The 11,776-nt window shown below is 46.8% G+C and overlaps 1 protein-coding gene across 3 annotated transcripts; it reads left to right on the forward strand.

Moving 5' to 3' along the window:
- Window positions 1–231: 231 nt before the first annotated feature.
- Window positions 232–11,770, forward strand: MMP23B (matrix metallopeptidase 23B). 3 transcript variants are annotated; one of them, XM_032131320.1, is made up of 10 exons: window positions 701–1,609; window positions 2,293–2,377; window positions 4,297–4,409; window positions 4,976–5,109; window positions 5,766–5,905; window positions 7,050–7,217; window positions 7,840–8,004; window positions 8,220–8,330; window positions 9,179–9,305; window positions 9,787–11,770. In XM_032131320.1, the coding sequence occupies exons 4-10, from the start codon at window positions 5,042–5,044 to the stop codon at window positions 9,959–9,961; spliced, it is 954 nt and encodes a 317-aa protein (XP_031987211.1). In that variant the 5' UTR covers window positions 701–1,609; window positions 2,293–2,377; window positions 4,297–4,409; window positions 4,976–5,041; the 3' UTR covers window positions 9,962–11,770. The 3 variants fall into 3 exon arrangements, with proteins under 3 accessions (XP_031987209.1, XP_031987211.1, XP_031987210.1); XM_032131319.1 differs by lacking the exon at window positions 701–1,609 and having other exon boundaries at window positions 2,027–2,377; XM_032131318.1 differs by lacking the exons at window positions 701–1,609; window positions 2,293–2,377; window positions 4,976–5,109 and adding an exon at window positions 232–497.
- The last annotated feature ends 6 nt before the right edge of the window (window positions 11,771–11,776 follow it).

Consider the following 11,776-nt stretch of genomic DNA (forward strand, 5'->3'; position numbering starts at 1 on the left):
GTTTCACTTTGCTGCTGTTGCTCCGCCAGCCCAACTTTCAGCTGCAGTAACATGATCCCACTTGGCAGAGCCTGAGAGAATCTTTGGCACATTGGAAAGAGGCTTAATGTAAAGTCTACTTTTTTTTTTTCCTTTTTCTATTTTTTTTTTTAAATTTTTTTTTTTAGAGCTTTTTGAAACTCCACTGGTTCTGCACAGCTCTGGCAGTAGCTGCAGGGCTACTCACAAACGCTCCAAATGTGAGCTCAAGGATTACAGATGCATTCTGTGCAGGGAATGTCTTGAGTGCCTGTCCCATCTCCTTCCAAAAACTCCTAAAGGACGACATGGATCAGGCAGAACAACTTTCTGCAGGCAGAAGGAAAAGCTCCCTGTCCCTGGACAAGAAGAAGAGCAGTGGCTGGAGAACCACGGTGGGATTTTTGTGTCTGTTCCCCGCGCTGGCTTTGCTGGTGGTTGTGGAATATCCAGCTGGAGCTGCAGTTCAGGAAATTCAGGTGAGGAGAAGGGATCTGCTTCTCAAACGCCTGGGAGGGGAGTAGGGTGTGGGGTGTCAAATAGAGGTGATTGTGTGTTGCAGTTAGAGGCTGGGATCTAAAGAGATAAATATCTAAATAAATATCTAAAGAGATAAATATCTAAAGAGATAAATATCTAAAGATCTAATCTAAAGAGATAATATCTAAAGATCTAATCTAAATAAAGAGATAAATATGTAAATATCTAAATAGATCAATCGATCTGAATAAATCTCTAAATAAATCTAAATAGAGGGTAGATCTAAACAGATCTGTAGATAAATGGATCTGAATAGAGAAATAGATGTCAGTAGATAAATGGATCTATAGATTAAAAAGATCTAAATAGAGAAACGTCTGAGAAGGCAACAAGATGTGTTTAGGGCTGTTTGAGCCCCCTCTTCTTGCAAAGGATCCCAGAAGATAATTGTGCATCCCAGAGGAATCAGGGGGTTGGAGCTGTGTGTGCAGCCTGGGACAAGCAAACAGAGAACTCACACAAGGTTGGGGTGGTTTTCCCTCGGAGCTTTGGCTGTTCCTGTGGATTCCCCACTTGCCCAGCCCAGGCTGATGTGGCATTGCCTGGATTGGGATTTCTGTGCTGAGCTGAGCTGAGCTTCCCTGCACTCCAGGGTTTGTGGTGTGGGGTCTAAGCTGGGACCTCCAGAACTCTCGGCTGCCTCTGTTTTGGGGTCCATCCCGGGGCGGGATGTGCTGGGACACTGAATCCAGAGGTGACCATGGCAAAGCTCTGGGACTCTCACAAGTTGATCTTCACTTTTTCCTTTAGCTTAATTTTAGCCTTTGATTTTATTTAAAAAAAGAATCTTTAGGTACATCCTCTCCTGGTTTTTGTGTGTATGAACATCCTGGCACTACCCCCTTCATTTGCATCACATGCTCAGGCTGTTATTAATTGGTCCTAATTCAGAGTGATGTGTCTGTTTGGCTTGAGGGGAACTGCATGGCTGGGAGGGAGAAGGGAATTAATTACAGTCATTACAGTTCAGTGAAGTAAATTACTGGAGGTCTGAGTGCACAGGGTGAATAATTCAGAGCAGGGCTGTTGGCCAGTGTCTCCCTTTATATATGTATGTATTTTTAAATTTTTCATTTATTTTTATATATATAATTAATATTATTATATATATGACTGGTATTATTTTATCATAAAATTTATCTTATTACAACATTTATCTTATTTTAATAAAAAATTGATCTTTTTAATATAAAATTGATCTTTTTATACAAAATTGATCTTATTTTAATATAAATTTTAAATAAAATTGATCTTATTTTAATATGAAATTCATATTAGTTTTCTAGAAAACTTGTATTGTTTTATATATACTTTCTATTATATATAATTATATTACATCTATAATTTATCTTTATATATTTTTATATATTATTTCTATTATTTTTATATGTAGATAGAATTTATATATATTTTTAATATATATATTGTTGAGAGAGAGAATTTAATACTCTCCTTCCAGTATCTCCCAAACATTTGGAGTATTTGAGACTTTAACCCACAGCTCACTGGGTTTCTTCCTGGGGGTGTCTGACCTTTTCAGTTCCATATATCCCCAAAATCTTGGCTCTTTGGCACCCAGCCAGATCCTTTGATTGTGCTGGGGGTTTTTAACTGGGTCACTGCGCTGCTGTCTGACCCCCAGGCCCGAGCTGCAGCCTTTGGGTGGTTCCCCACCCTTCCCCCATTCATTTGGCCGACACTTTCTGTTAATTAAAAGCATCTTTGTTGCGCCAGTGATGGCTAAAACAGAGCCTGGAGGAGAGCAGAGCCCAGGTCTGAGCAAAGAACTCGACCCTCGGCACCTCCCTGGATCCCACAGGTCAGTGACTGATGCTCTGATCTCCTTGGTTTGGATTTTGAGGACAACTGAGACATTATTTTAATTTCCCCCCTTTGTCCGTTCAGCACTAATGGCTTTAAGCTTTTATGCTCAGTGGTTGTAGAAAAGAAATCGTTTTCCTCCCTTGGGGCTGCAGTTTTCCTTGCAGAAGGAGAAGCCAGCAGGCTCCATCTGGCTGGAGTTGTCCCAGGGGACTGGGAGAGCTCAGGATTCCCCTTGTGCTGGAGGGATTTAACAGCCAGAGGAGACAAACTGGGCTGTGCTGCTGCTCCCTGGGCCCCAGAAACTGGGAATGGCGCCAGCTGTGAGGTCGGTGGGTTGTAGAGGCTGGGTTGCAAATCCAGAGTGCCCCAGCTTTGCCAGAACATCCAGCACGAGGACAGAGAAACCCTGAGGAGCTTTAACACCTCGCTCACCCCAGTGTGAAGTTAACAACTCCTGAGTCAGAGTCTTCTGGAGACTGACAGAATTCCCAGTAATCCTGATGCCAGGATAAATGTGTAACCAGCCCCAATCCTGGCACGGATCCTGGAGAAAACAACAAAGGGAGGATTTGCATAATTCTCCTCTACTTGAAAGAACTTCGAGAAAAATAAAAGGGGAAAATACCTTATTACGCTGTAATTATGAGCTAATCTCCTCCTGGCTCCTCTTGCAGCTCCAGCAGATCCTCCACCTTGCCTGTGCTGCTCAAAAGGAGGCAGAATTTTCCTTTCTTAGCCCAAAAAAATTGTCAGAGTAGAATCAGAGCTAAAACCCTCTGGGGGTGAAGGGAGAGGGACGGCAGCCAGTGACCCACATCCCACGTGCCCAGGGAGGAAGGGGCAAGGCCTGGAGCTGAGCAAACCAAAAAATGGGATCCAAACCCTGCCAAAATCTGCAGCCAGCAGGGAGGTGTTGACTCCCAGCTCTGTCACCATCCTGGTCCTTAAGAGGTGGTGCTGGTTTCTGAGGGTGAGCCAGCTGCAGGGAGCACTGAAATCTGTCCTTGGAGGAAAGAAAGGTGCTGAGATGAGGTCAGGATGGAAGGAAATGGGGCTGTCAGACATGAGCAGGAGAAGGTTTCCTGCTGGGAGCTGCCCCAGCCTGTTGAAGGCATGGAAAGGTGCTCGTGCTTCGGGCAGGACCAGGAGCTGTCCCCTCAGGCCTCTTCTCTCGCCCCTGCCTTGCTGTGACAGCAGGGATGTGCTGTTTTGGCTCCCAGGGCCTCAGTTCTTCCATGAGGAAACTGGAGACAGCTCTTGCTGCCTGTGGAATGTGCTGTGAGGCCGGACAGACTCTCGTGGTGCAGCTTCTGTACCATGGCCACTGTCTGTGGCTCTTGGTGCCTCTGGAGCCCAGAGATTTTCAGTGTCTCAGCCCCAAAAAGGGCAGACAGAGCTGGAAGACTTCCAGAAAACCCTGTTGGGTCCCATTCATTTCCCTCCAGGTACTAAAAGGCTTTTCTAGCTGGAGTCAGACGTGTCACAAAATGTGATGACTTTTGCTGTTCGATGCTTTAAAGGCACTCCAGGGTTTCCAGGGCTCCTGTTTACTTTGAAGGCATTTCAGATGCACAGCACAGCTCTCTGAAAGAGCTCCCTGCACAAAGAGTTGCCTGTTTTAGTCATTTCTCCAGATTTACATTTCTTCTGTGGCAAAGAGAGGAGGAAATGAAAACTTTCCAGGCAGAGCTGCAGCACTTGCTGTGGCCAGGAGCCTCCTGAGGCCTCAGTTCTGCTCTCCAGGAGGAGAGTGGCTGTTTTGGGATGATGCAGGACCAGTCTCATCCCTTCCATACCCCCAACGCAGAACCATCGGTGCTCCCCAGCCCCCAGGTGTCCTGTTTCACACAGTTTTTATTCTACACCGTCCTGGAGTCTCTCCCATCTCCTCCAACCTCCTGTTTTGTCTTTAAGGAAGATGTCTCAGCCCTGCACATCCCAGCTCCTCCTCGGCCCCCAGCGCGGAGCAGACGCTACACGATCACCCCGGGGCACCTCAAGTGGGACCACTTCAACCTCACCTACAAGTAAGGCCTGGAATGAGCCCCAAAAGTGATCCTGGGGCCTGAGCTTTTCCTGCTGTATCCAATGGCTTTGGATCTTGGCCCTGAGGCTTTTGCTGAGCCGTGTGCCAGGGCAGGGAGAGCTGCTGAAGCCACTCCACAGCAGGAATATTTCGACAAATGCTGCACCTCTCACTGGAGTGGAACTGTTCAGGGAAGATTCAGACTCCCCACAACAGGGACCTCCCTCAGAAGGTCGTGATTGAGGATTAGTTCTGTCATCCTGGTGGTTTTTTAAGAGCTCTGTATGAACCGAAATCCGCGCCGAGGGAGATCACTGGTGGAATGTGACCCCAGGATTTCTGTGATTGCAGGGCTCTCAGTGCCGAGGGATTTTAGGAATCTCTCTCACTGTGCCTGCTGACAAATAAACAATAAAAAGCCCTTGATGACAGTCCAGTGGTGAGGGAAGGTTCTACTCCTTCCCCTTGTGCTCATCCCAAACAGGCTCAGCCTCGTGAGAGCCTTCATTGCCCAGGTTTGCCCTCATGAACAGCCTGGCTTGATACGAAACCTTCTGCTCCCTTTAGGATGTGCTGGGACGAGGGGAGAACATAATCAGCATAGCTAAAAAACATCCAGAGGGGATAGAGAATATGCCCAGCCTTTCCCAATTGCTCTACTTGAGGCAATTCCCTGAATGCAGATCTTCCTGTGGGACGAGGTAAGTTCCTAGGAGCCACCCGTGCATTTCCATGGTCCAAGCAGGGCTTCTGCCAGCTTTTACCAGGAGTTTTCCCAGAGTTTGCCCTGTGGCCTAAGCAAAAACCTCTTCTGAGTCTCTATCCTGAGGGATTAGAATTTTTTTCAAAGGAAATAACTCCTTTTCCTATGGATTTTTTCCAAGGAAATAACTTGTTTTCCTATCAAACCTTTGACATCCATTGGAACCCTTTTGGAAGTGCTGCCTGACAGTATTCCACACCAGTGTCTACACATCTGTGGGAGCCCAAGGGTCAGGAGCAAGAATTCCCTGCTGCTGGAATGCAGCTCTTTCTTCTTCTGGCGACACTGCACAGCAGACTGGGACATAATCAGGATAAAAACAGTTTTCCAAGAGAACCTGTGCAGGAGAGGAAGAACAAAAGCTGGAGTTAGTCCAGAACATGTGATTGTAAAGAATATCAGGAATTTATTCACCCCTCTGGGGGCTTTATTAAATATTATTATCATCCAGCTCCAGCTACTCCTGATCCGAACCTCCTGCAGTGAGTGCTTTGAAACACTGGAGAAATCCTTGATTGAAGCAGCCCTGGAGAGCCTCCAGCTGTTTGAGGAGCCAGGGGTGTTTTCCTGAGGCTGTCCTGTGTGTCCCTGCAGGATCCTGTCCTTCCCAAGGAACCTCCTGAGCGCCAGGGACACGCGCCGGGGGCTGGCGGCCGCGTTCCGCATGTGGAGCGAGGTGTCCCCGTTCAGCTTCAGGGAGGTCCCACGGCACCTCCCCAGTGACCTCAAAATTGGTGAGTCCCCCCCCTGGGATCCTGAGCTGGGGCAGGGAGCTGTGGGGTGTGCTACCTCCAGCAATTCCAGTGTGTAATCCAGGAGTTGGGAGGCAGGAGAGCCCTCCCGTGCTGTGTGGACTCAGCAGCGCCTCTTGGATAAGGTTTGGGGTGCCCTTTTGCCTTTAGGCAGGCAGAGGAAAACTGCTTTTGTCTGCTCAAGGAAATATTAATGTCACAATTCACACTTTCTGTGAACGGTGGTTGGGAAGTTTCAGGCATTTGCCAAGAGTGAATCCTCAGATTCTGGGGTGGGATCCCACAGGTGGGGAAAGCCACAGGAGAATAAGAATCCACAGGTTCTTACTCCACAGATGGTGAAACGGAGTGTTGGAAGGTGGAGTGACAGCCCCAGGGTCACACAGAGCCACAGAGCAGGTGAAGGATTCCAGCTGTTGGTGGGTTCAGGCTCCCTTTTGCTGGTCCCACTGGTGCAGTCATTGCTCCATCCCTTCCCTCCTCCCCTCAAGTGCTCTGTGGCTGCTCCTGAGTTTTCCTGGGGCCTAGAAAAGGTCAGTGCTGAGGTGTTTCCTGCTCAGCCTCAAGCCCAGATGTCAATTCTGTCTGGGATTTCTGTGTGTGAAGCACAAGATTCCCTGTGCCAAGGGCACAGCCAGCAGATTCACCCTCATTTTGCAACACGTTCCCCTCTGGTGCTGCAGGACGTGATGTTCCTCCCAGGACTCTTGTCCTGCCACCAGCTGGAGCTCCCAGTGCCCAATTCCAGGGATTCAGGATCCACTGTGATCCTGCTGCAGCTATGACTCCAAAGCATCTGCTTATTTATGTTCAAAATGGAGCAACCCAGGGGTTATCAGCTCTGTCCAGCCTCTCCCTCAAAAAGATCATTTCCACTTGGTGTTGCAAAAGGAGCTCAGCATTCCCCACTGGAAAACAAATTCACTGGAGCAGCTCTAAATCCAGGGTCAGCACGGGGCTGAGTGTGGCTGTCAGTCCTGAGAAATGCTTTGCATTTATCCTTCATTTTGTGGCTCTGGAGGTTGGAAAAAACCTGGGATCCCACCAGAGACCTTTCCAGTGATCCAGGGGCTTCCTGGCAGGCTGATCCTGCTGGATACCCCTCAACCTGCTGCTTTTTCCACAGGTTTCTACTCCATCAACCACACGGACTGCCTGGAGTCCCTGACCCACCACTGCTTCGATGGCACCACGGGGGAACTGGCCCACGCCTTCTTCCCACCCCATGGAGAAATCCACTTTGATGACCATGAGTATTGGATCCTGGGGAACACCAGGTTCAGCTGGAAGAAAGGTAACACAGGGAGCACATGGTGGAGGCCTGGGATTTAGTCTGGGATTTGCCTGATCTGGGAAAGAGACAACAGAAACAGTTGGGATTTTATTGTGGGTTTGGAAGTCGTTCCTCCAGCTGTGCGGTGGCAGGGCCATTTCTTGCTGGAATTACTGGAATTAGTGGAATTACTGGATAGTTCAACCACATCCTTAGTTAAAATCCACGTGCTGGGTGCTGCCAAGAGGCTTGAGTTTGACTCCACGCTGTGGGGGATGCAGAGGTCAAACCTCTTTCAGACTGGAATCTTCCCAATCCCATTTCTTCAGCTCAGGGCTGTGGGAACAAAGTGAGGAGGGTCACTATTGCACTGGGTCAAACTTTGCTGGTCCAGAGCAGCTCTCCTGGAGCCTGGCACTGCTCTGGGTCCTGCTGCTGGAAATTAGAAGCACATGGAAATAATTGGCTCTGTTTGGGCCCAAGCAGCTACGGAGAAGATGAAACTGGAACAACATTGCCTGTTCTACTGCTGAAATCTTCCCCCTGGTTTTCCACCAGGAAGAATTGTGGGATAAAGCAGAGCTGTACACCAGTTGTACTTTGATATGACACACAATTCCAGCTGGTTTTCCTTTTCCCCCAGGAGTTTGGCTCACAGACCTGGTCCATGTGGCAGCCCACGAGATCGGACACGCCCTGGGCCTCATGCACTCCCTGAACCCCAACGCCCTCATGCACATCAACGCCACCCTGACTGGCAAAAAGACCATCTCCCAGGATGAGGTGTGGGGAATCCACAGGCTCTACGGTGAGGAGCAGGGATCTGCTCTGCAGGGCTTTGCCTGGATGCTGTGGAGCTCTCATGGTGTCACATCCCACCTCCAGCTCTTGTGCTCCTGCTTTAGATCGTTCCCCATCCCAGCTCCACGTTGTTCCTTCTGAGCACAAACGGACGAATTTCACCTAAATTGGGTCTCTCCATCTCCCCCAGCCCCTCTGACACCTCCTCTCCTCCTGTTTCAGGCTGTAAGGACAGGTTATTTATGTGCCCATCGTGGGCAAAAAAAGGCTTCTGTGAGAAGCGCAGGAAGCTGATGAAGAAGCACTGCCCGTCCACCTGTGACTTCTGCTACGGTATCCAGGGGTTTTTCTGGGATTTGGGGTGAGGGCTGCACAGAGGGAGGAGGTAAAAGGGAGGTTGGGATAGGGAGGATCTTAATTTCACACCAGAACTCAGTGGACACAAGTGATCCAACTCCAAGCAGCACAACAGAGATGGTGTCTTGTACATCTGAGTCCAGATCCAGGCCTGGAACGAGGACTAATTAAACATTGATGGAGTAGAACATTAAATTGTCCCATTCCTCTCTGGTGTAGCTGAGCCAGGGAATAGCCATGCAGAAAGAGGGGCTGCAGAGCAGGTCCTGAAGCAGGGAGGGGACAGAAACAAGACAAAGGACAGCTCCAGCACAGCTGGACTGGAGCTGCTCCACAGAACAGGAGATAAGGGATGTTAATCACCTGATCCAGTCTCAGGTTATGGATCCAGATGAGGAATCAATGCAGGACCAGGTTAAGTTGCTGCAGCTGTGGAATTAAATTCAGATAAATACTACTGGCCTTAGGATGTCCTGTATAACCAGTGCCTCTTTCTTCAGCACATACTCCTTTAGACCACATTAATGAAAGATGCAATTAGATAATTACAAACCCAGATATTCCATGGGCTTTTCAGGCACTGGCCTGTTCATCTCCTCTTCCATAGCTGTGAAGGGGGAAGTTGATTTTTATCCACCTCAGTTCACAGACCACAGAATTTTTATCTTTGCCTATTAATTATGTTACTTGTCTGTCCAATAACTGCTCAGAACAAGGCACTTCTAAATGAATACTTTTAAGGCTCCTTAAATGATGATTTTGTGAAAGTGTTTTGAGTTGGCTAAAGCTCGTTAACTTTGCCATTTCCTTCTCTCCCTGGACAGAATTCCCATTTCCAACGGTGCCCCCCACTCTGCCCCCACCAAGGACCAAAACCAAGACAGTTTCGGAGGGCAGGAACGTCACCTTCCGCTGTGGGCAGAAGATCATCCATAAAAAAGGCAAAGTCTAGTAAGTGCTCTGTCCCTTCTCCCAGGCCTTAGCAGACTCTACACACCAAAAACCATGAGGAAGGATGACAAAGCAGGGTAAAGAAGAATGGAGTTTATAATCTGGAGCTTAAAAAGGATAAAATCCAATCTGTATCTGTTGCACAAAGCTAATTCCTACCATCAAGCCAAGTTCCCTGGCTATATTCTGCAGAAAAACCTGAAATTTAAATTTAGCCTTTCAGTTAATAATTAATTGGTTGTTACTAAATTATGAACAGGTTCTGGATGTATCTAAAATTTAGGTTGGCTCAAATCCATGAGTTGGTTTAGACTCAGGACTGTGCCCTGTTAAACCTCATTCTCCACCTGAAATACAGACTAAACCTCAACTGTGTTTTGTTAAAGTCTCTGCTCTACACTTATTCAGCAAAATTTCTTAGTAGAAATAACTCCTACCACAAATATTCAGTTTAATTTCTATTATTTTTTTCTTCTGACAGCTGGTACAAAGATAAGGAGCTTCTGGAATATTCATATCCAGGTTATTTATCCCTAAATGAAGATCACATGAGCATCATTGCAAATGCAATTAATGAAGGAACTTACACTTGCATAGTGAAGAAAAAAGAAAGAATCCTGACTACTTATTCCTGGAGAATCAGACTGAAGCACTGACACAGCCCTGGAATGAGCCCTTCCAAGTTCCTGCTGCTTCTGTTTCCAATTGTTTCTTTGGCATTTTATTTTTAATCTCCAGTAGTGCAACTGAATTCTCCATCAGCTGCTTCGGTACCCTGGGCAAAAGAGACTCTGAGACTGTTACTGGGATGTCAAACTCTTCCAGATTCGTTTTAATGACAAAGAATTTATCAACTATTTGCTGTACAGAGGATTAAAAACCATTGTTTTTGTAAGAAAAGTGTCAGACAGAGCTGTGTGGGGCACTGTGAACTGCTACAATCCAGGAGCAGACTCTGCCCCAGCCCCCAGAACACTGGGATGGCAGGAAAAGGACAAGTTTTATACTCTGGGAATGTTTTCCTGCCATTTTTTACACCCTGGTGCAGTGCAATAGAAGAAATTACAAGGTTAAACCTTAATTTCACTTTTCTTTCACTGGTCAGAAGGATGAGGATCACACAAACCCTGGTTTGCTCCTCAGTTGTCCATTCCAAGATGTTCAGTTCAAGGAGACACAGCAAAGCTTTTCCCCCAAAGTGCTTTCCTGTGGTCTGTGGGTTTTCCTCTTATCCCAAACAGGCATTTAGTGCTCAGAGCTTGATCCTTGAGGGGTCTGAGCCTTGAGTCCTGGGGGAGATGAGGTGGTTTCCTCCTCCAGGCACCCAGAATGAGGTAAAAGTGCCACATCCAGCTGGAAAAGAGCTTAGGAGTGGCTGGCAAAGCTGGGGGCAGGGAAGCTGGGAAGGGAATCATTCCATGTCATAGCCAAACTATGCAGTGGGGTCATGGTTTAATCCTTCAGAGCTTCCCTGCACTCCTGCTTTTCAGTGGGTTCCTGGGGAAGCTTCTGGAATCAGCAATGTTTCAGCTGTTTCTCCTTCAGAGGGGAACAGGGATTTGTCTTCCTCCACAGGAAAACAACCAGACTGCTTTCCCAACTCGCCACAACTGCAGCACATCCACGTTGCACACGACCCAGGAAAACTCTCCAGAACGTACTGAAACTGATAAAATGTTTAGGATTTGAGTTAATCCCTTGCTGGCCTGGTGCCCAGCTGTGGTTGCATGAAAATGTGGTGTTTTCCAGATCTCCCTGTTCCCAGAACAAAGTGACAGCTTCACAAATCAGGGGCTCCAGAGGATGAGATTCCAACATGACTCCTCCTTCTCCTCTTGCCCCAGAAAGGACTGGAATGTGGCATTACACAACCACTAAACCTGAGCTCTTCTCTGCATGGAAAAAGGGCATATTTTAAAAAAAAAACCAACAACAACTTTCATAGAAAATAAAGTTTCAAGTCTCCATATTAAATCTTTTTGTTTTATAAAACAATAGAGTAATTAGTTTTGCACCACTGTAAATACATTTACAGAACAAAAAAAAAATGTGGTCAGGGAGTCTCTCCAAGGTAACAGGACACAAACCTCAGAACTGTCTTTTTTTCTTTTTTTTTTGCCCCAAATATATTCAGACACAAACAATTTACTTACTTAAAATAAAAAATAAACTCTCTTTACTGTCACCAACATCCCACTTTGCTGCATGTGAAGCAATGAAATCCTTCACACTATTAAACAATTGAAAATGTATTTTAATTCTACAAATTTACAAGGAAAACAAAACAAAACAAACTCAACAAAAAAACCCCCTAAAAATAAACCAGAAACTGTTCCAGGACTGTTAATTTCAAGTTGTCCTTTGTCACAGTTTGTGATGATCCTGGGGTTTGCAGGTAACTCCAGTCCTCTAATGGAATGCAGCAGTTAAACTCCACATTGATTTATAAAACAAGAGCCTTGGAATCTGTG

This window comes from Corvus moneduloides, chromosome 22 (assembly GCF_009650955.1).
Source record: "Corvus moneduloides isolate bCorMon1 chromosome 22, bCorMon1.pri, whole genome shotgun sequence".
NCBI classification, from domain to species: domain Eukaryota; kingdom Metazoa; phylum Chordata; class Aves; order Passeriformes; family Corvidae; genus Corvus; species Corvus moneduloides.

Coding starts and splice junctions, on each gene's coding strand:
- MMP23B (XM_032131318.1), top strand. CDS start 327: ATGGATCAGGCAGAACAACTTTCTGCAGGCAGAAGGAAAAGCTCCCTG. Junction 8,331..9,178: donor CACCTGTGACTTCTGCTACG/GTATCCAGGGGT, acceptor CTCCCTGGACAG/AATTCCCATTTCCAACGGTG. Junction 9,306..9,786: donor CATAAAAAAGGCAAAGTCTA/GTAAGTGCTCTG, acceptor TTCTTCTGACAG/CTGGTACAAAGATAAGGAGC.